Below are 26,719 nucleotides of genomic sequence, written 5' to 3'. Positions count from 1 at the left end.
TAATAATTCCGAATCTTGTTATTAAGGTAAAAATAAAAAACTGGGCGTATCTTGCATCGTCGAACGACGACTTATTCGTATCCCACAGAGTTATAGGTTGCGCTGCATAATATGTAATACCTATACATAATAATATATCTGTAATATCTAATACACGAGAGCCGCTCGTTTCAAAATTACCAGCATATACCTACATATAGTACCTACCTATATCGCTAAACCTATCTGGCTATCTATAATATTATATGCGTTGTTATTATTATTATAATGTATATTCTGTCGTATGTTAATATTTATTAATTTATTATTATTAGAGGTCCCTATATTATAATGTATGTGTGTGCTACAGCGTACCTACATATATACACCCATATTATTTTCCCCTAACCATTTTTTGAATGGAAAAAAATATACTATTCGCAAGCCGGACCGTAAATCACGCGATTTCGCCAACACGCGATGTATATATATTATAATATACCTACCTACTCCCGCCTATCTGTAATCTTAATAATAATATACACGTATAATATTTTTCAATAGCCGTGTGTTATTATATATACGACACGTATAATATAAAATATATTTTAGGTATTTACCTACGATGGCCGATAATTTATTAAAACACAATTTTATGCATATACAAAGTATGTAGTATATAGACGTACAAATAATATATGCTGCGATATAGGTTCGCGTGTGCGGTGTATGTGCCTATATTATAATATATGCCAAGATATACGATCGGTAAATTATTGGTGGAATATTGTAATTTTGTTTCATGTAGTACCTACCTATGTATATGTGAAACGCTGCACGCCTCGGACTATACAATATATTTTATATCGAATGAAAACGCGTTTTTGTTGTTAATTTTTCGTTTATATAGGTACGTAAAATATATAACCTACCCACACTGTGATGTTATACAATATATATATATATTATAAAAATATGTGACGATCAAACGGGCCGGGTGAATATCGTGCTATATATTATATCCGCCGTATATTTATATACAACGAGTTATTATATAAATTGTGTATATATAACCTATACAATGTATACTATCGATGTATTTGACTTTGTAACATTATATAATATTATACAATATTACAATATATATAAATGCGTATGAAATATTGATATAGGTACCTAAAGCGATGTGCTTGTCAAAAGTCGTAAATTCCCAGGGCCACCGAATTTAACGTGTCCTGCAGTGAGTATATATGCGACAAAGATACGCGTTTATGGGTGTTAAGTGTTTATACCTATAAAATTATATTATAATATATACCTATTGTATATGAATTATTTTGTTGTAATAGACGGATTCACTATTCCGAGAAAACGCCCTATATACATGCGTTTGTATAATAATATTATTTATCACACGACGTTTACGCACTTATACCTATATTATAGGTATATATTATTAATTTATACCAAGGTAGGTATATAATATCATATTATATACCTATTATATGCTTAAATAATATGATACCTGTGTTATAGAAAAACGCTCATGTGCTGCGTGTATTTTGTAATCCGATGAATTATGTTTATACACGCTCAGAAAAACGTTATTTTATAATTTTTTCAATATTTTTTATTTTACTCATTTATTTATGCGTGCGTATAAGCTGTATCATACTATCATATAATGAATTGTCCATTTTATATTATACTGGTAAAATATATAATATACCTAATAGAGGTACACTGTATATTATAATAATAATATAATATATTATCATTGATAAAATATATACCTACACGTTATATAATATAATATTTGTATATTATATTATGCGCAGTGCTTAATATAATATGATGGCCACATATTATATTATAATGCAGGGACCTATATAATCGACGACAAAGACCGGAAGGAATTTCACGACTGATATAATTTATATAGGTAGCTACTTATACGCGGTAGATATTATATTGTATAATATAATAATATCGAAAGACAAATAAATAATATAAATCAGTAATAAATAGGTATAGGTACCTACATTTTGCATTTCTAGTATCATACTTAACCAAGTATTAGCCTATTTAGGAAATAATAACTTTGTACAATATTTATATTTTATATAAACGCGTGTGCAGTGGCATGCCCAGGAAATTCCAATTGTGGTGGATGGTATATAATTATATACCATCCATTATTAGGTAATTTAAGTAATAAATAATAATAGATATATTTAAATTAATTCTGAGGGTTAAACCAAATAGATACAAATAAGGGAATTTATAGATCAATATAATATAGGGAATTAGGGAATATATAACTGAATGTGTGTGTATATTATGTTCTGAGTGGCGTGTTTATCAACTTGATTGGTCATCAATATCCCAGATAGCAATTTTTTGTTTAATAATATAATTATAACATTATAATCACGAATAATATTAGTTTAACATTATTATAATACTATTATAATATTATCATTACAAAATGCTATCTGGGTAAAGGACCCGGATATCAAATAATGAAGTCTGTAATAGGCATCGGGGGAGAACATTTACGGCTGTACCTATATACAATAACACAGTATAAAATAAAATATTTGTTACAATGTGAAATTACTACCACCATCGTAAGTTCCCATAAACACATTAAATATCGTGCCAACATCCGACAGTGGCGTAATCGACATTATCGACTGGTTTAATAATTCATTTTCTAGTTTTAGTTTTATTTGAATGAAAATTAGTTTTAACTGAATTAAAAACATATAGTTTTAATAATAAAAATAATAATTTAAAAATACTTGTATTATTATATATTATATTATAAGTTACGAAAGTTACTATTTTGTAACTTAATAGTTAATAGATAATTAACCGCTACCAGAAAGTAATTGGTACAAAATCGAAATAAATATCGACGATGATTTGATGTTTAATTTGTACAGATCAATATTTATTTTTAGTCGGATGAACATATACACAATTGAGTGAATATATCTTAAACAACAGAGAAAATTCAATATGATAGGTGTTATAGATAAAATAATAGACGGTATATGATTCAAATAGTGTAGTACTGTAAAATTTGCATACCTATGTATATATGTGTTCAATTGACTTATATTATATTATAGGTAACTTTCCCCCATGCAGCGTGTTCTGCTTTCCTATAGCTCATAGTTCGTTAGTACTTATGGGTAGGTATAAATAGGCAATAGCTATACCTATATATGGCTATATGCCTATATGTATACTTATAGTCATAGACATATTTATGCATACAATATGGGATATAAATGCACATGAACAAACACCGGATGGAATTTCATATGAATCATTATAATTTATAAGTAATATATAGATACTATTTAGGTACCTACTTCGTTATACATAAATACATATTTAATAATAATTACTATAGAGTATAACATACAAATAATTTATTCGAAATAACTATTAATACTGTGGCGTGCGATTTAAAGTCGAAACCGTCCTGTAATGAGAATATGCCTGCAGTATGATTATAGTTTAGGAATAGCTAGATAGTTATACATATATTTGGATTTTGAGTAGGTAACTTTACTTTAGTGTGTATCACTGGCAACTGTATATCAATATCATATTATATAGGTATATTGGAACTAGGTGCTATAAGTATATAGTTATATACCCCACGCAATAGTGTGCGCGGTGAACATTTATAAACCATTATGATGCACAACATATATATTTTGAACGGAATTTCGACGGAAATGTCGTCACAATAAGTAAAGATAATATAGGAAAAGTAATTTTGTTGCTGGCAATCGATACACGCTGCACGGTGTTCTGGGGAAACGATATTTTTTCCTTGTGGGTAAAAAGTAAAAACGAAAATAAATCGGTCCTCTCGGCGGCGGCTGCATCACACTCCCCGTCGTATTCTTTTCGAGCGGCAGTGGCGGTGAGGGGGGGAGCACAACAACCACCATAGGCGGGGGTGGTAGCGCGGGTCGGCGGCCATCGCCCCCGGGGCGACACCCATGGCCGTCGCCATTGGTCGTTAGGCGGTCGGTGCAAGTGGTGTGCGTGCGTGCGAACGTGCGTGTGTTCACTCGCGTCCGTCGTCCGTATACGGTCCTCTCATCGCGGGACGGAAACTGTTCCGAAAAGAGTCGTTGGATAAAACAAAATGTGTACATTATTATACATAATATATATATCTATATAATATAACAATATAGCTCTGGCTTCTGGCACGGTATATTCACTAATTTGCTCTCGGAAAATCGCCGACAATTCGACGATCTTTTTGTTTTTCTGCGTTCCGCTGCAGTATCCGGCTGCATACAATACGCCTATAAAAAATAATAAATTACATTGTACCTGAAGTCTGAACGCCTATATAGTATGGTGTTTCAATTGGGTATAGTAATAATAATATGCACACAGAATTTGCGCCATTTATCTCAACGATTTTTTTGTCTCGACCCTATGGAAAATCTATCTATATATAGGCAACATAATATTTTATCCAATATTAAATATTTTTGTTATTTTAAGGTACTACGTACACATTTATAGGGTAATATAATATTATATTTACACCATCATATACTAAAGTAATATGGTTTTTTAAATCGTTATTATATTCAAATTGCATATAGGTATATCGTATATCTATATAGTCAAAAGATATATATTGGTTCTTTAAATTGTATAGCTTCATGCAGCGTGTGTGCACTGTGCAGCTGATATCGATGCAGTGCAATAATACATATACTAAAATTTAGAATATAACATATAATTTGTTATTAAATTGCGTATAGATATCTATTATAATAATGTAGGAATATGTACAGGTGTACTCAATAGAATATTGACTTTTCATTTTCAGTTAACGTTTTAAAATTATTAAAATCAACCTCGCAATCTTTTTACTGTACCGCAAAAATTAATTTATCAATGAGTATTGCATTCTATAGGCACTATTTCATATATATTATACCTATATTAAGAGAATAGCTGGGTACCAAAAAACTATATATAGCACTGTCACTACCATATATACCTATATCAATAATAAACATAATAGGTACCTACTATAATTTTTTGCAAATGTATACAATGTTTACAAATATATATTTTTTCAAAAAGTCTTGCTAGTGGATATATCTAGCTGTAATGCTCAACGCAGTAGGTATAAATCCACCATCATCTTAGTATATACAATGCACACATTTCTAACCGCCTGTATAATGCATTAATGCACATATATATATATAATAGCTATATATATATATATATTGTATTATTGTCTACTGAAGATGTATATACTTTCAGTAACGATAGTGGTGGGTATAAGTCAGTTAAGGACTAGGATAAATCCAACCAAGATTGCTGCAGCAGCAGTTTCGTAATTACCTCGGCTTATGCGTGTAACATATATATATTTACAATACTCTGGTATTATTCCGGTATATATATATATATACACACACAATCCCAAGCGTGATGACGATAGGATGAGGGCCGCACGGTTTTATGGTTTGAGTGCGTGCAAGCTCAACTGTATACCCACCTATATAGACATAGTATTTTGTAAATGTATATATTATATACACGTATATACTCTTCGCCACTGCCCACCCGCGGTCCATCACACGATAAAACCGCGATCCCCAGTCGGCTGCAGCAGCTATATAGTAGATCGCCATTTAGCCGAGATTCGATTTTTATACGATAGCTATAAATCTGCACGTGTTTATAATATATAACAGTATAATTATACCTATATATACATATTATACTTGCAGAGATGCTGACTGTATATAGTAGGTATAGGTATATAGGCTATATGTTTATTATGGTGATGTGATCGCGGTTAACCAAATAGTATATATTTTTTTAACTATTTATAATTGGAATGTCTACGCCATATATTATGCGTAAACTGTGAACTGTAACCGTATCTACACGTCATGTGTAAATATAGTATATATTATATAGATGCCCCTCTATAATTATGTAAGCGGATTATTCCAAGATATTCGAAAACAATAAACCCATCGATTTTTTGTTTCACAAATCTACTTAATTTATCATTTAAGTATCGAATGTTATCGATTATGAACACACGTGGTGCGAGTATAATATACATAGATATATGCATATATTATTTGGAAACAAGTTATATATTATTGCATCACATCGTCCCGAAACATGAATAATTTTTACATAATATATAACATTTTATATCACCTATCATCCTGCAACATTATAGGTACACAGTTATATTACATGCATTTTTTTTAAATATTAAGATAAAATACCTATGACATTTCGTTGCTGGCTCGCTGCATATAAAGAACGTATATAATTGATTATATATATATATATATCTTACAAGTCCGTATATATTATACATGGCCCATTATGCATTAAAGTGGCGAGTGCGCTAGCGTATATATTATGCTATCGAAATTTATATCTGTAGATTATATACTTTATAAGGATAATTATATCATTGCAATATAATGCATACGATATATAAACGTATACATACCTATCTATAGTATTTATGGTATATATTATATTATATTGTGTAAATTAATAAATCTACGAGTATACCAGCTATTATTGGGCGTTCCCAGTCGCTGTAGTATACATCGATTAATTTTGATTCATCGAAAAATTCTACCTTGGACGAATATAATAAATGCACGCTATAAAAGCATAGAAAATAATATAGGTACCTATACATAGGTAGGTACTAGGTACACTTTAAAACACGAGATGCATGTCTAAAATGATTTTTAAAGAAGTATAATATAGTTATAATATATACCTATGCTGTTTTTTATTTAATAATGTATTTATGCGATATCACTCACGTTTACAAATCGTCATCTAAATATAGTCTACGCGTGTTTATATTTACAAAAAAAAATGTATATATATATTATACCTCGAGAAAAATGGCGTCTAGACTGTAGGCTGCAGCATATGATATATATGCGTAGTGCAGCAGCAGCAGCAGTGATGTTTATAATACCTATATTATATATTATAATAGACCATCGTTTCTAACGTATTCGTTATTACGCTTTCGTCGTCACTGCTGTAACACAGAGGCTTACGGATATATATATATATCGTTTCCAAATGTTTGGGTTAAGACTTATTTTCCTCGTCCATTCGTCCTGCAGTGTAGTGGGTATACATTTTTCCATTCGAAGTTTCCCTCCTCCATGAGTGCATCTGCAACCACAGCACGCCAGCACCCCACGTCTGCGTTTTTCTCCACATAATATATTACTATATACCTATATATATCGTGGTCTATAGTACGCGTCCGATGATCGAGGCGTCCGTGTCAATCATCGCCGACCGTATAATATACATATTATACTTAATAGTACGCCGATGTCTCCCGTAATATAATATATTACGATCTCGATAGATTGTCGGACGGACGCGCCACACGCACGCGACCGAAAATAAATTCAGACGTTTTTCGTTTTCGAATGGGGCATTTTTCATCATAATATAATATTATAAATATAATATATCATTCGTCGCCGCCGCATGTGTGTCGCAGGACGACCGTCCGGAACGACAGGCGTCCCGCAGCAGGATAAATACGCGTTTCTCCCCTTCGGTTATATGTATAATACTATAATATATATATATATATATATGTACCCATACATTATAGGTACACGTGTTTTATATTATAATCAACACGAGGCGCGTTTACAACTATACAGATGATATATATTATAATTACGTATATATGGGACGAGGCGGAGATTCGTCGCCACTGCGGCGGCCTCGGCGATGGGGCCACCGATGCTATAATATACGCATTTCGATAACCACCAGAATAGCGGATCATGGCGGTAGGACGAGATAGATGCAAGATGGCCCGCACACGATGCTCAAATTACTATCGCTCAGATAATATAACTTATATTATGATATTATATTATATTTTAATAATATAGCAATCGTGTTATATACGTGTCGTTAATATTATGTACAAATCTAGTTTAACAATATTTCCCAGATAATATAAAATATAAGAATATACACGAGGATCCAAAATATTATTCTTTTTGAAATCATCTAACATTTTTTTTTATCTAGTATATCCACTTAAATTAAAAACTATAATATTTACTTAAGGTCATGACATTATCATTATAATTCCACGTACTTTCAGGCTTCAGTAATGGCACTAAAATTCTACTTATTCGTTCTCGTGTAAAAAAAGACAACAATTCATGCCCAAAACTCAGGAACACATCAAAACCTATTTTCATTCTACTCTTTAAAAATATAATAAAATACGCATTTAAGTAACGTTTTTCAAACTATTTAATCATTGTAATACCTTAATTATTATTATAATTATAATATGTGACAAAAATTATTACATATACCAGCTATTCCAATAGGTACTCCAAAATGGTACGCGTAAAATCTAATAATATATTGACAGCGTTTTGGAGTTAAATTAGTATTTTCAATGAGACGATCATAATTTATGTGTTGGTATGTACCTACCTATATATTATTTTCTCATACGAAAGCAGAGAGCTCTGACTCCTGATCTCTCTATATACTCGCCACCCCAATGGATATAGTTAGTCTAAAATAATAATAATGTATGCACATTTGTGATGTGAATACGTCGGGAGAAAACACGCCGCCGCCGCAGCAGTCGTATAATATAAACATGTACCTATATATATAATATATTTATAAACATGATACGAGGGGTCTGTTTTTAATTAGTGCCCTTCCCTGCACGAATTCCGGCAATCGTGCACTGCAAAGCCGCGTTTCCCGCGAGGGATTACAGCCGACGGGCTTTTCGGTAAAACGGCGTGGTTCTTCGCGGCGCTGTGTACATATATATATATATATATACTGCATTATTCGAAATTAAAATTTACTCTCGAGTAGAGCGATAAAACGACTTCGACTATATATATATACGCTTCAGCATTGCTACAGGGACCCGCGCGTGTGCAAGTGCTCACGATTGTGGACCCCATGCGCGCAGGAAATTAAACTACCCCGCGTGAGAATAAGTCTGCAGTGCAGTATCTCAACCCTATGTTTGTGTATATATATTATATATGCGTGGCACGTACCTTTAGGCATATATATTATATAATATGTCTGATGTGTGTATACTGATACATAACGTGGCGCGTACGCGTTTGTGTATGTGTGCATTGTATACGCCTGTAATATATGAAATTTAATTCCTGATATATAATGTTCGTTATTGTGTTTGATTTTAGATACAGCCAAGACTTAGAGGAGACATCGCCGCTGTGAGCAAGAGGGTGAATCGCAGCATCAACCGACAAACGGTCACAGATTTCTGCACGAAGCCAATGTAAACGCCTAATCGTGGACTCCCAACTTCAATCGAGTTATTTTTCAAACAGGTAATAAAATCACTTTGTAAATACATATAATATTTAGGTATACGGTATATACTACATTTTATTAGAGCAGTATCGGCTATATAGCTGCAGGATATAGATGTAGGAACCTATATGGATACTGCAAGACTAATATATATAGCTGGTATATTAATTTAAAGGTAAACTGTGTTAGTCTTAAGGCAGCCTAGAATTTAAAATAACGTGTATAACATTTATATACCTACTAGCTATACCTACTATGTTTTTTAAATACCTGTTTTTTAATTCAAGCTCGTGAAATAACATAAGTAAAAAAGTTGGAAAATTCTTGATTAATATCGAATAGTTTTGTTGAAGAGAACATATTATATTATGCTATATTTTGATTACAATAAAGTATAAAATATGTGTTTGTTTTTCTCGTCGACGAGACTGGTTTTCTTAGATTCTTATCTAAAATTAAAATATATAATAACATTTTATGTATTATATTAGATGCGTAGTTATATACGCAATGTACGCAAGGCGCTATATCTCCTCTCCGAGTTATTTATGTGAGTTTTTTTCGTAGTTTATGTGTCTGGTAGAAGAACGCACGTTTTTCGTATTTTTTTCCTGTAAGATTATCCGACCACGTCAGATACCACGTTTTTGTGTCAAGTCCCTCTTTGACTATTACAAACGCGTTCTCTTTCATTTTTATTTTAAAGATTTCATAATGAAGTCCAGACATTATGTATACGTATATATACTTAGATGCGTTGTTAAAACTTCTAATCAACCCCGTGTACAAAATATAGTAGAAAAAAAATCTATTTCGTCGTTTGCGATAATAGCTGCTGCACATGTGTCGAAAAATATTTTCCTTTTTAATTTTCACATATAATAATATAATCTATGTAAAAGCGTTAACGAAAAAAACGTGTTCCGAAGACCGATAAAATAAGCCGAAAAATAAAATATGTTATGCATATATATTATATATATATAATATACTACATCACGGCGTCGTGTATACGCCCTTTTTGCGCATCAACGGCTTCAAAATGAAAAAAAAATAGAATTATCCGTGAAAAATATATTATATCGTCGAAGATGGCGTTATCTGAGAAAATCATTGAAGTGTGTTCCCCTATATATTCGACCTACACGTGTATGCTGCACGTGTGTCGTGTCGTGCAGTGTGTAGCACTGTAGCTGATATATTTATTAAACACTATATAGATATTATATGTGTTCGTATACACACACTCGCCCACACACGTGTGTATCTATCATACATATAACCTTGAGTTATTTGGCTATTGGAAAACATGGAATTTAAGCCACGTTAATATAATAATATATGTGTATTATAGCGTATATATCTAGGTAAAAAATTATTTTTTCCCTCAAAAACTTTTTATAATATACCTATGTATATTGTATATATTTATTTGATAGTTGAACGACGTATAAAATATATATACCTTCTTTCAAACGCTGTATATAGATAATATTAAGACCGTTTATAATTTATATATTAAACTAAATGATATTATTATAACCAGACATCGCAAGGAAAAAAATTAATAATAAACAAACAGAATGATATTTTTAAAATGATACACTTTTTTTCCGTTGACAATACCAAATTAAATATAATAATATTTTGTTTTTCTTCTGAAGTTTAACCAATGGCTACCTGAAATAAATAAAATAATATAGTTTAGAAATTTCTTTGTTACCTAAAATCATTATTGAGTATAATATAATATAGTTGGTACCTACACAACGTCGGTATGCACACACTATTCACTAACGCCCGTATCGTATAATAATTAATAGTATACATTTTGTTTAATATGTTGTAATACAAAACATGTACTATACTACTATATAATGTTGTAAAAAAATATTTTTATACACTCCAACTATACGGGGTGTAGCAAAAAGAACTAACAGTTGAAAAACTGTTGTTCTAATCAATATTAATTTTTTTTTTTTATTTATACAATGTAATAATGTATGTGAATTATATTATGAAGTCAAATCGCGCTACACGTAAAATATGAAAAAAAAATATTTTTATTTTTTAGTACTGAAAATAAATAATTTAAAATTTGATCTAAATATTTTGGAAAAAATTCAAAATAAATAAATCTGATTATAATAACAATTGCAGTGATCATAAAAATATTTATTTAAGATAATTGTAACTATTTGTAACTACTTAAGTAGTTTATTTTATAGAATTTTTTAAAATATTAATATTTTCTGAGTAAATTAATTTAAAACGTATAATAGGTAACTTTTTTAAAATTATTATTTTTGGAAATTTCCTATGAAATGAGTATATTTCTTAATCATATTATAACTTTCACAATTTTTATCACAAACGCGTTTAAGTAGCAACATTTTTTTTTTTTTTTTTTTGTCAAGTCTTCCTGTTACTGCATCCAGTATTTACATAATATCAATATTATAACTGAAAAGTGATTATATTATTGGTAACTATACTAATAATAATATTATTTATTTAAATTTATTACATACTATAGGTTACTCGTGTACTGTATCTATATATAATATACCTAAGTATATTAATTATTATATACTATAATAATATAGAACATAAATTATAATATATTTTAATGTATAGGTACTATAAGAATATTGTAATTCAAGGATATAATATATTATAATATATATATACATTAGGTATATATTATATTGTCATTTTTAAGACTCGTGCAATAATAATACTTATAGGTAATGTACTTTCATCTTTAATCTCGTCGTCCTTATCAACACTGAATATATACCTATATATTACCAATATACTGGCTCATTTAACTATACTCCTCTGCTGTCGGTTAATCAGGAAAAAAATAAAATAAAAGGTATACCTATAAAATAAACATACAAACTGTATGATATGGATTGTTATAGATTCGTTCGTATTGCTTATATTTTTTTATATTTTAAATTTTGTGCACAAAATACGGTCTGTTGAATCTGAATGAAATTTATAGATTGGAATGAAATATATGAAAAACTTTTAACGTGATGCTAAAGAGATAGACGATATAGTTATATACATAATATATATTATATGGACGAAAACTTTTCACTGCAAACTATTTCAATGCGCAATATATACGCATCGGAATTTCGTTAGCGAAACACTGTGCGTATCGCCCTGCAGTGATATATATATAATATATATATAACATACAGTATAAAACATTATTCAAACCACTTCAAACTTTTTTTATAGTTTGAATTCGTCGTCAATTTATTTCACAAATCGTGCGTATATATGATAATCGCAGTATTATAACGGCGCGCGCCACGCAGTCGCGAATAGGACAGAATAACAAATATTACAAATAACAATATATTATTTGAACGTATAATACGCGACTTGACGACAAAAAAGGGCATTATTATTGTTATATCGTTTTACAACTTTAATATTATATTTTTACATTACCCAAGACGATCGTTTTAATGATGCGAAACAAAAAATATCTATATATATCATTATCTGTATAGCTATAAAATAATAAATTTATAAAATTACATCGCCCGTTTTTGGGACCGGAAAACATTAGAAATTAATATGTTTACGATTATGTATACGTGTCGTATTTATTGTATAATCCTATAAGGATTAAATAGTCGAACTATAATAGTTGCGTTATTAATTTTACTCTCGTATAAAATTATAGAGCTTAAGTCCAATGAAAAAAAAATATATTATTAATTTTTCAATTCATTCACGTACCTATAACTATTATTGGTATATTAATTAAGTAAATCTTGTAAATATGTACTATCTATACTATATATATATATATATAGGTAGGTACATGTATATCTACATACCCATAAGTCTTATACCCATAGGTGGAAATTGGGGGGGGGGGGGGCTTGAAGGGACTAAGCCCCCCCCAGAAGTTTAAAGTATAGGTCTTAGCCCCCCTGGCCCACACAATTTTAAAGTGAGTAAATATACAATAATTGTTATAATTGTAAAATTCATTTTTAATAACCGAATTAAAAAATAAATTATAAAAAAATAGTCAGTGATAAAAATTAAATTAAATATTTTACGAACTTATAATCATAACTTGGAACGGTCGTATTCTGTAGTATTAATAATAAGTAATAATACCCGCATAGGTTGTTCATCAGCAATCGTCCGCGTCGCGTATAGCGCGTCGTCCCGGTTTCGATGAAATTACGTATTAATATGGTATGGAGGTAACTACTAACTATGTGACTTACACATTTTGTATGAGGCACCTCTTATGGATTTTCTGACTTTATTGAACCCTTAAATCGGCCATTAGTTATAATTCTAAATTAAAAATGAATAACTTAATAATTTCTGTTTTGAATAGGTACTTCTAAAATGTTAAAGAAAACGCACATAATTTTTTTTGTACTTAATTATGGTCAAATTATTTAGTATTTCGAACTTTGTAAATTTTCCTAATGAAATAAATAATTGCGAGTGGCTTTAGTACAGTGGAACCTATAGGTGTAATGAGCATATAATGCTCAGCCCCCGAGTAATTTCACCAAATTTCCGCTTATGCGCTTCGTATTATAATATTCACGTCAAATTCGACGAAATCGTGTAGCCAAAATTACTGGATGAAAAATACAAAATAGATTTTATTTTTATTTTTTTATTTTATTGAGTTTCAAGTATAAAAAGGAACAATTTTATACATTATACATTTATACATAATATATGTACCTAGGTAGTACCAGTGGCATAGCCCCGCTGGGGGGAAATGGGGGCAATGTCTTCCCACTATTGGCTGTATTATTTTGGGTGCTGGTCGTTTTTACACTTTGATCTAAAAGCCAACATGTTCAGGTACAAATAGACACGACTTTTGGACACATAGAATAAGAGGTATTTTATAATTTTACCCGGTAAACATAATATATACCAGACATGGACGGGTACACATAATATTATCATATGCATGATCTATAGTCTATAGTCTATACAATAGCAGTATTATATCTACTATTACTATACCATACTCAACTTTATTGCTAGATCATTTATCTCAAAACCAATTAAGATCAATTATAATATTTTGATTATTATATATTATATTATTATCGTATAGTACACGAGACTACGAATTTATACCTACGTAATACACATATAATTATACTGTCAATTGACATTGACTATAATCTTTATTACACTTACATCAATATAATATATGACTGTACATAGATTTCTTTATTTATTCAATCACTCAGTATCTCAATTTATGAAACATGTTGATACAATATTTATGTATCTCAAACAGTATAAATCATGAATGTGAAATATTACTGTCACTTTTAAAAATTTGTACTAAACGTATTGGTACCCAAATGTTGTATTCTTTTTTGAAAAAAATGTGATCCTAAACGTGTGTTCCCAATCGTTAAAAAATATAATTTTGTACCCAAACATGTTACGGCCATTATTTTTACAAATAATCAGTATAAAACTGTTAAAAAGTTGCCATATAGGTACTCATTTTAATTTGCTTGACTAGATATGATAATATTTATTTTATAATTTTTATTCTTATATCTTTTTACTCTTCTTTTTTTCTTTGCCCTCCCCCCAGAATTTCAAAATTCTGGTTACCCCACCAAATAGTATAGGTACCTACCCATTAATAAGGGTCACTATAATTAGTATAATTTACGTCTAATATTTTTGGAGGGACATTTTAGTAATTCAGAAAGTTTTCAATGACCATCAAAATTGAATGAACATGTTTATCTAAATTAAGTAAATACAAAATCAAATAATACCTATTATAATAAAGTGAAAATTAATGAATATTAATGAAAACCTTATTTAATTCATCATCGTCATCAACAATAATATAGTTTAAAATACAAATACAGTACAAACCACAATAATACCATATAATATATTAATATATATACAATATATAACGAAGGTATATATGTCATAGGAAGTCCGATGCACGAAGTCGTAAACGCCGCCGCGACCGGAAATTGTATTCCGAGACTAGTTCTGCTGCTGCTGCACGTGCAGCGCATATCCGTCTCATGCAGATAAAGATTATGATTTATACCTATGTATATATAGATTATAGGCACTATATGCTATATACTTATATACTATCGTTGAATATCGTGATTATGTAATTATAATAAATTATAATTATGTAGATACAGTCGTACAGGGACAAAGCGATAACCCTATGTGGCCCACCGTAATTTTCCGTTTTTCTATTATTAATATTTAGATAAACGAAAAAACACGGTTCGTCTGCTCTTACATGTGCGAACCTATTTACAATTAATATAATATATTATGTAAGGAGTAAGGATGTTATAGACATCATGTGGTATAACGTTTTATAATTAAACCGATTACAATTCACATGATAGGTATTTATATACCTTAGTGTTATGCGCCGAGCCGTGGATTTTCATATGATCAACGAGTTACTAGAATAAAGGTTAAGTAAAATGGCTCGACAAAATTTGTCATCGGCGTTATAGTACTGATTCGTCATTATTACAATAATTAGTGCTGCAGTCCCACTGCTACACCCGCATATATCCTATATAACCATGTTAATATATATTATTATTTATTATATAGAATAATTTGATGATGACTCTGTATAATAATTATATATGCACGTAAATTACAACAGTGTTATAAATATAATAAATTATATTGTATTATATTATATGCAAGTCGAAGTGATTTATTCACTACAGTGAGACGACGATTTCTTATCCCGATGATTTATTGTAGTCGTTGACAAAACCATATGTGACCGCTGCTGCAGTATACTGTGGTATTAAACGTGACACAACACGTAGTTATATATGTATAAATATAATACATGAATACCTATATAATATCATATATAATATGTCTACGAAAATCCAAATTATATTAGGTATACCACGGACCAACAGCACTTGAGTGTGTGCAGTGTGATTATATTACTATATATTATATTACTTATATTATGTAGGTACCTACCTAATGTATATAAAAGGCTGTATAATATAGCTATATGCCTATATGGCATAATAACATAATGTCATAATGACATACTACATTACTATGTATATAGGTAGCTACTATGGCACTATACTATATAATATACGTCATAGTGCCATACATTAAAATATGCTCAAGTGCACTTCAAATCTGTATACAAAATAAAAATAACGAAAAATGTATCTTATAATCTCATAAATCTCGGCAAGGGTATAGGGTTGGCCGTAAATTATAATCTACAAAATATGTATTAAGAGTTAAGACTTATACATAAACCATACTATGTTAGACCTATACCCATAGATATTGTACTTTGTATATATAAATTGTATATATATGTCAATGTAAACGATTCCTCGACCCCCCAGTTATATATTATATATTATATTCCTACATGACTACATATTATTTTCGTGGGGCATACAGCGTGAGACCTGTCAGCTCTCTGGGACATGAATAATATAATACATATTATACGTTCTATATAGTAAATTATAGCCTATCACGTTTTCGTTGTCAGACAATGCTTGACATAGTTAGCAAATGTGAAAATAGGATTGGTTTCCTGGAACTCTCGACGATCTATACACGCAGCGTCAGGCGAGGCAGTATTGTGGATAGATAAGCTGAACGTGGAAATATAACAACAATGGCAAAAGAACCAATTGATTGGCGTATTGTTACCTATAGCCCAAGAAACTTAATAATTATTTACTTACTAAATTATTTACTATTTAAAAGTATTCATTTAGGTAATTGTTTTAATTTGAGTTATATTCACGTTTCACTATTTATATATTTATATAATGTTATGTACTGTATTTGCATTCTCTGTGGTCATGTGAAAATAAAATTTGGGACTTCTACATTTTTTTTAAACTAATAAGGAACAATTAAAAATAAGAATTTAATGAATACAGCAGAAAAAATTAACTCCTTACTATACAGTTACCTTACAAAGTTTATGATAGGGGGTCAAAAATAGTTGGGCCTCCTATTGGTATAATCCCCCGGGCCCGGGTTTCTCTCTCCACGGCCCTGAATATAAGAGTAGGTATATATATTATAACAATATGAATACTGCAGAATACCAATTTATACTGGCCTGTACATACTTATATATGGCTAAATGTTTTGATATTTATAAGCTGCAGCAGCATTCCCGAGGGAGAAAAATTATAAATATCGCAGCCCTGTTTACCAAATATACGAGTATTATAATGTAATATATATATAAATAGGTGTATATAGTACCTACATAAAAGTATCGTGTTTAAATTAAATATAAATAGCACACGCGTTGAATTATTATGTGTATATATTAATATGTTCGTGTTGTCCCTTGTCCGCGCGTGTATGATGCATACTGCAGTGCACTGCAAAGTGCAGCGATGCGTGCAGCAGCGTTGGGGGGGACCCCTTCCGTCACGCGAATATAATATATTATTATACACGATCGTGTGGAAATGTCATGTATATTAATATTGTACTTGTGACACTTACATGAAATAATATATATATATAATATGTAAATTTTACCAAGATTGCATAATAATTAAATATGTTTATTTATTTTTGTTTACAGGTTGCACTGTTTCTTGCCTGCTATCACTCTGGCCAGCGTCCAAGGTAATTATCGAAACCATGTTCAAATATCTATGTACTTCACCTAATTATTTTGTTTCACATTTTATGCGCACAATAATATTAATAATATTACCAATTTATAATTATATGTTTCTATATATAAACCTATGTTAAAAATAATAAAGGAGCACACATATATAGGTACAATAATATTATGCAATTTAGCAGTGAGCGGTCGCGTGCGATAATTCCCGAGCATAAACCTACCTATAACAATATAATATTATGTATATTGTACCTATACCGCATAGGTATTCCACGAAGTTAATTTTATTCCTAGAAAATATTTTATTATTTTTACTAAGCAGTGCATCGAATAATACCTTGGCTTTATATTATATATTATATTATGTATACGCTGCAAGGTAACTCACCTTGTTTCTCTTCTGTACACACCCGCCCATCTATATATAGGTACAATAATAATATACACTTCTTTACCACGGTCTCTTGCTCTGAGTAATCTTCTAAGTTCTGCAGAACGGAGGTACCTAAAAAATAATATCATGTACCTTAAACCTAATATATAACCATATAACTACAATATTTCAATATAATCTGCTATGTAAATTAGTAGGTATATACCTGCTTTTTAACTATTTACACAAATAGACACTCTTATACTACCCTTATGTATACTCATATTAGGTATTATAATATAGAAACGTATAAGGATAACAATTTCAGTTTTTGTGTTTCGAGTTCAGGTGAATCATAAAATATTGTACCTATACCTTATTAATAAAAAATATTGTCCATTGTATACAATAATAATACACAATATTAAAATAAGTGTTTTCTAAAATGTATATTTTAAAAATAGAAAAAAGTCATTGACTGAGACACTGCAGAAGTAGGTTTCTATACAATATAGGTATACCTTACTTACCATGATTCCGCGTAGGTGTATTTGCAACTATAACATTATACGTCATTATTATAATATATATAGGTATGATGCGTCTCATATACACACTCGTTAAATCGTATTCGTTAATTTAATATAATATATTAAACAAATAAGATTGTGTAGTTAAATCATATTTCGTATGAGTATAATACACAAAAATTGTAAATGTATACAGTACCTATAGATAACGAGCGCAGTGGCGTGCGTGCGCTCTCCGGACGTCGGACCTCCCGCGGCGGCGCGTCTGCGGACCAGTCGAAAATCGTATAATGAGCCGACATGCGCGCACAAAGATGGCGGCGTTTGCCGCCGTTCGCCGCCGCCTCGACCGGTCGTAGCCGATTGAGATCTATACAGTCGGCTGCCGCCGCTCAGCGTTATATTACTATCATTGTCATAGACGATTTAATATTATTATCGTCGTCGTCTGTACGATTATTTTACGTACATAATATATAATTTAATATTATTATATGTTTGAGGAATATAATATGATAGGTACGCGTCGACTGGCGCAGGTGGACCGCGACGACGACATCTCAATTTAATTATATACACTATATATAGGTATAAACATAGGTACGCGTCTAACATCTTTATATTTTCCTCGTATATAGAAACCTGCAGCTCTTTATATATATATATATATATTATTATAAAATATATTACAAATTCGGTCGTCTCATCTGCAGCTCGTCCACCGCCCATTATACATCATACCTATAATTTATATAATATATACTTACAATATAATACCTATATTATTTACCGAGAAATGTTTTCATAGAAAACTGTTTTTCGAGCAAGTATGATGGCGAGGGAGATACGAGACACTATATACATCATACAGATTATTATATTATTTTCGGTCGTTTGTTTCCGCGCGTCATAAAATTCGAGCACCGGCGTTCGCCTGCTGCAACCGCGCGCGCACTTACAGATTGAATTCGACAACGATCCCCTATCGCGAGACGCACAAATATAATGATTTTGAAAGTCAGCTATTATACTTATATATTATATATGTATATGTACGTATGTATATATTGTATGTATGTATTATGTATATATAATATCGTCCGTCGTTCTTTAGCCGTCGACGATGCCGCCGCCGACACAATGCTCAATTTTCCATCTCACCGGTTATAATATAATAACGACGCCATGTATAGTGTTATACCGTCTCCCGATCTTCACGGCCACCCCCCCCCCCCCCCCAACAACCCATCGCCAAACAGACTATGAAAACTCTCCCTCGGCCGCTGCATGCGCCTATTATACCTATATTATACATAATTTTTTGTTTTCCCTTTACTCGAGTTTTTGTTGTCGCGCGCCCTCTTTTCTCGCATATGTACAATATATACAATAATATTTGACGTTTCGTCGAGGGGCCGTGACTAAAAATTCGTACCTATACTTAGGCGGATCGCGAAGACGCTTTGTATAGGCGTGTATATATAATATAATATTGTATATTATATAATATAATGGCGAGTATAATAATATGTGCTGCTTCGCACAATAGGTATGTATATATACTATATAGGTACCTATATGTATCTATAGATACATGACATTGTATTACCTACTGGTGCTACACTGTTCGGCGTCGACTGCGCCGCGATTCGAGAGTCAACACCGCTTTTGTTGTGTGGCATATGTATATATAACATATAGGTACAAAAAGAAAAATTTGTCGTAGGTACACACACATTAGTCATAGTCCCTTTTTAACGTCCCTCGCCGTGTGTATATTATGTACAGCACTAATCTGTCTGCGTGTGACCTTTGTCACACTGTTAATATTTTATATAGGTATTTATAGGTATATATTGTAAGGTTTAGGTTCGCTGCGCTTTTGGGCGCACGCGTTCTGTGGACGCGTCTTTTCACGCGCCATTTCCTTTTTATTTATTTATTCCCTTCACATTTTTGGCACTTCTCTATTCATTTCTTCACCGGGGAAAATCCGTCCGTCGCCTGCAGCTCATATATGTCGTATTATATTATATAAATATAAGTCTGCGCTTACACCTTTAATCTGTCGCGTAATGTAGGTATATATAATGGGTATACTGCAGTGCGTTTTAACGGTTACAACGACAATAATACACAATATAATCATATATGTACCTATATGTGTACTGCACATTCCATTATAATATATGTCATGCTGTATTATAGCGTGTATATATAGGTATCTACCAGCTTATATACGGCGTCCGTTATTCGAATTCGTATTTCAAAAGTCGCCGGTCAGACGTCCGGAATATATACACGCCGCCGTTGCATATCGATCTACACGCGCTCATAATATATATAAAACATATATGTATAATATATAAAATACATATATATATATATAGCTGCAGCTTAAACATACGTAGGTAAACGACGACCGTTATCTCTCGTAAACTCTAAAAGGGTTGAGGTCAGAAATACAATTTATTTTACCGCCGGACCGTCGTCCGTAATGGGTTTTCATGATATATATATAGCTAGGCATATAATACTGGTAGTGCCTACTTCCAGAAGGATTGTAAATACCTATACATACCTATATAGGTATATCTTGCGCGCCGCTCACCGTTTTCTAATAGTTTTGTACAAGATATATAATATAATATAATATCGTCTTAGAATTTTTTGGACATGACGAATAATAATATATTATTTTTGACGAGCCGGTTCCCGAACAGTCCAGTCATCCTATTATAATAATATGTACGAAATTCAGATATATATAGAACCGGAATCCGGATTTGTTAACTTCATTTTTACATATAATATTGTATATATATATAAACATCATTAAATATATTCGTAGGTACCTATATAATATAACCTTTAAAAAATCCGAAGCAGGTTTCAGATATTATACTTGTATTATTTTCTAAATCACTCTTCACGTTATAAAATATAGATGTTAATACATTATATAGGCTGGTTTCCATCTGCCAGTTTTCAAAACCCAAATAGGAATACGCATAAAAAGATCGTGTTTAAAACACGTCAATGAGTCAATTATTAAGATCCCTGTTGTCTGGCATGATTGGTATATATATATATATATTTAGGTATATTACTGCAGCAGTACAATATGGAATATAATATGTGTTTATTTTGAAGACTATAAACTGCTGAATTTTGAATAAATGAGTGTCACATCATAAAAGATCTATGCGTTAAAGCGTTATAAGGTTTTTGTCTTCGAAATTAGGAATAAAATCAAAATAAAGATAAATCCAAGCAGTAGATCTAAACGTGTTTGAGACATTTTTCTTCGCGCTCAAACTCAAATATATTTAGGGTACCTAATACCTATACTCAACGGTTAAAATTACTAGTACTTAATCATAAAATTAATGGGTCATAATATCAAACCGTACCAACTTTGTTCGGAGTATAATAGCTATAGAGTATATACAATTTAAAGAGTATTTTTAACGTATAGGTAGATAGTTTTGAGCCCACGTGAAACTCTGTGATCACCTCGGTATATAAAAGTCATTTTTTGATCTTACAGTCTCCGGCAATAGTTGTAGGTTCAATCTTCATTGTGATTGTGTGTATACGGTATACTATATGCTCGTGAAACGACTAAAAAGTTGGAGGGCGCGCGCCATCATCATATAATTTCTTGCCGCGACGAAGGGGCGCCTCTGATATCGTTATGGCGACGGCGGCGGACATGAAAAATATAATAATAATAATATTTCGACTCTGTAAGTCGTGGTCGTGTGTGTGTGTGCGTGCGTGGTATACGGTAGCGACGCGGCAGCAGCAGCAGCAGCAGCGGCTCTGTCCGCACGACGGCCCCGAGAGCAGCGCTGTCGAGAGCGCCGACGGCCGCGCGACGTTGACGCGTAGTCCATGGTTGGTCCGCCGAGCGGCGCGCCGGTCGGACGGACGCGAGAGACGGGAGCGCGGCGCGCGCCTGCACACACACACGCGCACACGGACCAGCGCGCGGCGACGGTGCATGCCGCTAAACACCAACGACAACTACTACTACGCGCTCGCGTCGGCCCGTTTGTGAGCCGTCGGGTGCGGTGTGTCGTCACCCGTCATCGGCGGTCGTCACTTCTCACGTCAGTCCGCTCTCGCGCACCGTGCGTACGAAACTTCGGACCTCCGCCGCACACGCACACGCGCCGTCCGCGGTCTCGGTAGTTCCGTCGCGTATTTCGCATACACGATAATAACATTAAAACATCGTCGTCTCCCGCGAAGTTTTGCCTTTCCGATATTTATTTTTTTTTTTTGTTATTCCATCGTTTGTTTTAAAAATTTTTAAATTTGTTTATAATTTTTTAAAAGTGAAAGGGGCGCGACATATTTTATCCTCCCAACGGTTTTTTTTCACCGCGGGCTTATGCGTTCGTACTTGATTTTTTTTTTTAGTTCGAAGTTCAAAAGAATCCCCGGCGACACATGATCGCGTCGTCGTAGTAATCGCGCGCCTGCCTCGTCCGGAAGAGCTGCGGCAGCGATTTATATAAAATATAATATAATATATTATATTATTATTAAATAAAATATATACAACTGTCCACGGGAATTATTATATACAATATGCACAGCCGCTATAATACTATATATATATATCATTATAATAATATAATACTCTAAACTGATCTGGACTTGTCTTCTTGTGTTCTGTTGCCGACCCTGACCTAACACCAACTGACGTCTGGACGCCGCCGATATCGTCTCCTGCACCAAAATCTCCTCCGCCTGCGGTCGTCTATCACCTAAACCCCGTACGAAACCACAACAATTATCATCATCGGCGACCTCGGGGACGCTGCCGTCGGTACGCTGTACGGTGGCGGTGAACACGATGTTACCACCGGAGCAGGGTGCCCGACCCCGACAGCCGGACCCGGGCTGAGTTGGTGGACGATGATGAACGGCGGCCTGTACGAGGACAGCCCGCCGGCACCACCACCTCCGTCGTCCGTGTCGCTGCAGCCGTCGTCGGTGGACATCACGCGCGCAGCGCCGGCGGCCGTCATTAAGACGTCGCCGTCGTCCACGCCGATCACGTCGTCCATCACGCCACCACCGCAGCAACAGCAACAGCAGCCACCACCGCTGTTGCACATACCGGCCAAGCGGTTGCAGTCTCATTCCATTGGCAGCGGTGGCGGCGGCGGCGGTGGTGGGTACGAGTGCATGGACACCGCCGCCGGTTCGGCAGGCGTCATCAGACATTCGCACCACCAGTGGAACGCGTACTCGCCCGCCGTCGTCGACCACGCCGCGTTCGACCAGTACGCCGCGCCGCCTCATCACCACCACCACCACCATCAGCCGGCCGCGCCGACCTACTACAACCTGGCCGCGGACGCTGGCAGTGGCCACCATCACCACCATCACCACCACCGGACGTCCATGGACGGTGGCGGTGGCGGCGGCCGCAAACCACCTACTGGCCTGCCGTTCTGGTCACCGGCAGCCACAGACTATTGTGGCGGTGGCCTCGGCGGCGGCGGTGGCGGTGGCGGCCTGTCCAGTAAATACACCAACGGCGGCGTGACGCCGTGTAGCAGTTCCGCCGGACCACCGTCCGCCGCCGACCACCATCACCAGTTCTCGCAGTCCTGGTGCACCAACTACTCGCCGTACACCACCACCACGTCGTCTTCATCGTCGTCGTCTGTGGCCGCGGCAGCCGCGGCCGCAGCCGCAGCCGCTGCCTCGGCGTCCAGGCACCCGTCCGGCGGCGGTCCGGCCGACACGCCGCAACCGACTTACCTGCAGTCTGGCAGCCCCGGCGACGACCGAGGCGGCAACAACTCGTCGCGCATGACGTCCGGCTCGGCTGACGGTTCTGCCGCCGGCCCGTTCGGCCACGATAACGCGTACCAACCACCGCCGCCGCCGCCTCCAACGTCGTTGCCGCTCAGGAACTACGGGAGCTCGCACGATCCCGTCACGTCGACGCCTTACCCGCCAACAGGTACGTACACGTTTTTTGAAAGTCGATTGTGATTAAAAACTCGGCCCAGAAAATTTTTTTTGTGTATCGTAAAAATAATGTAAAAATACTTAGGTATAGGTAGGTACATCGTTTTACCTTCTCGGGGACGAAGCGATAACAACAACAACAATAATAATAATAATAATAATAACAAAAACTTTGCGTTTGACCCGGTCGTGGGTTCTGAGAACGATGTACAATATATATAGGTGCCTACGTGCCGCGGGGTCGGAGACTTGTATAAAAATTTTTGACATAAATATACGATTTCAAAACAAACACGACGTGCGTAATGACGTAATATATAACCGACCTTTTCTTCTTCTTTTTCTTCATCTCCTCCACGCCCGCTATATATATATATATATATATATATATATATCTATATTATATAGATAAATGTGCCGCCTCATATATAATATGCATATGCCGCAGTGGGTGCCGCTGAAGAGGGGTGGTGTGCCTATATTATGCATATACCGTATATATACGTGCAGCACTGCACATTATGTATACCCATATATATATATATATACCTGCATCGGCCACGTATGTATATATATATATATGTATATGTATATGTATGTATATATGGTTTATAATATTATTATTATTATTATTGTGCGGCGCGAGCGACAGAGGCGATACGTGCACGGGCGTCCGTCCGCGCACAAAAGGACGGGCGGCCGTAAAGTATACGATTTTATTGGACGGGTAGGTCAGCTGTCTCTGCGGCAGTTCGATGCCGATGCCGCCGTGTATATTATTATTATCATTGTGTGTGCGTGTGTGTATTATATACATACCTACTATAATACACGGCCAGCGCAGCACTCACGCAGAGCTGCATCGCGGGTCGGATCTTCGTTGTTACAGCCTGGTATATATGCCTATAATACCAACCTATACAGCGTGCGGGGTCCAAATTATAATAAAATAATAATAATAACGATGACGATGACGATGATTATACATCCTGGTGCTACCGAATTCGTTGTCCACCTAATAATGACGTGTACGCATTTAAATAATACTAATAATAATAATAATAATAATGATAATAATAGATAATAATAATAAATATCAGGTAGGTATATCTACAAATGCAGCAGCGGTGGTTTCGATTTCGGCTGTGCCGTGTGAACGCTAGCGCTGGTACCTCCCTAGACCAGTTTTTGCGACGTTTATTCTGGATATATTAAATACATAATATTATGCTAAAATCTATGTGTGATGCGCACGTCATTATAATATTATGATGTCATTAAATCGCGTGCCTAGATGTGTGTGTGTGTAGTTTTGTGGATCGTTTGAACGCGGTACCAGCGCATATAATAATAATTTGTTTTTATTTGCTAGAAAGTAGTAATGTAAACAAATGTACATAATAATACTATAATAGATAAATACACGATAGTTATTACATCTTATTGTAGTGCAAGAATATACTTATCATGATGCAATTTAAAAATAACAAGGAAAATAAACAATTCATAAAAGAAAATAATACAAAATTACAAATAAATACTGATCTCAAGTACCCGTAGAATGAATACAATAAGAAATTAAAAGAGCTAGTGTAACATCAATCATTATATAATACACTTAAAAATAAATATTTATATAATTTTTGAGTTTTTAGAATTTAGGATACAGCAAGCAATTTAGATTAATGTTTTAATATAATATAACTAAGTACTTATAAT

General features: G+C 33.8%; 1 protein-coding gene across 2 annotated transcripts in view; it reads left to right on the top strand.

Moving 5' to 3' along the window:
* LOC100162565 (homeobox protein abdominal-A homolog) overlaps nt 1-26,719 on the top strand; it is an 84,275-nt gene that overhangs the window by 50,817 nt on the left and 6,739 nt on the right. For both annotated transcript variants that reach the window (XM_001943736.5, XM_016804218.2), the window contains 3 exons: nt 9,276-9,425; nt 18,053-18,096; nt 23,889-24,992. In XM_001943736.5, coding sequence (XP_001943771.2) covers nt 23,933-24,992 — 1,060 coding nt within the window. In that variant the 5' untranslated portion in view covers nt 9,276-9,425; nt 18,053-18,096; nt 23,889-23,932. The remainder of the gene's footprint in view (nt 1-9,275; nt 9,426-18,052; nt 18,097-23,888; nt 24,993-26,719) is intronic.

Source organism: Acyrthosiphon pisum, chromosome A1, assembly GCF_005508785.2.
Source record: "Acyrthosiphon pisum isolate AL4f chromosome A1, pea_aphid_22Mar2018_4r6ur, whole genome shotgun sequence".
NCBI lineage: Eukaryota > Metazoa > Arthropoda > Insecta > Hemiptera > Aphididae > Acyrthosiphon > Acyrthosiphon pisum.
The sequence above is the reverse complement of the archived record's forward strand: the minus strand, read 5'-3'. Positions and strand labels throughout refer to the sequence as shown.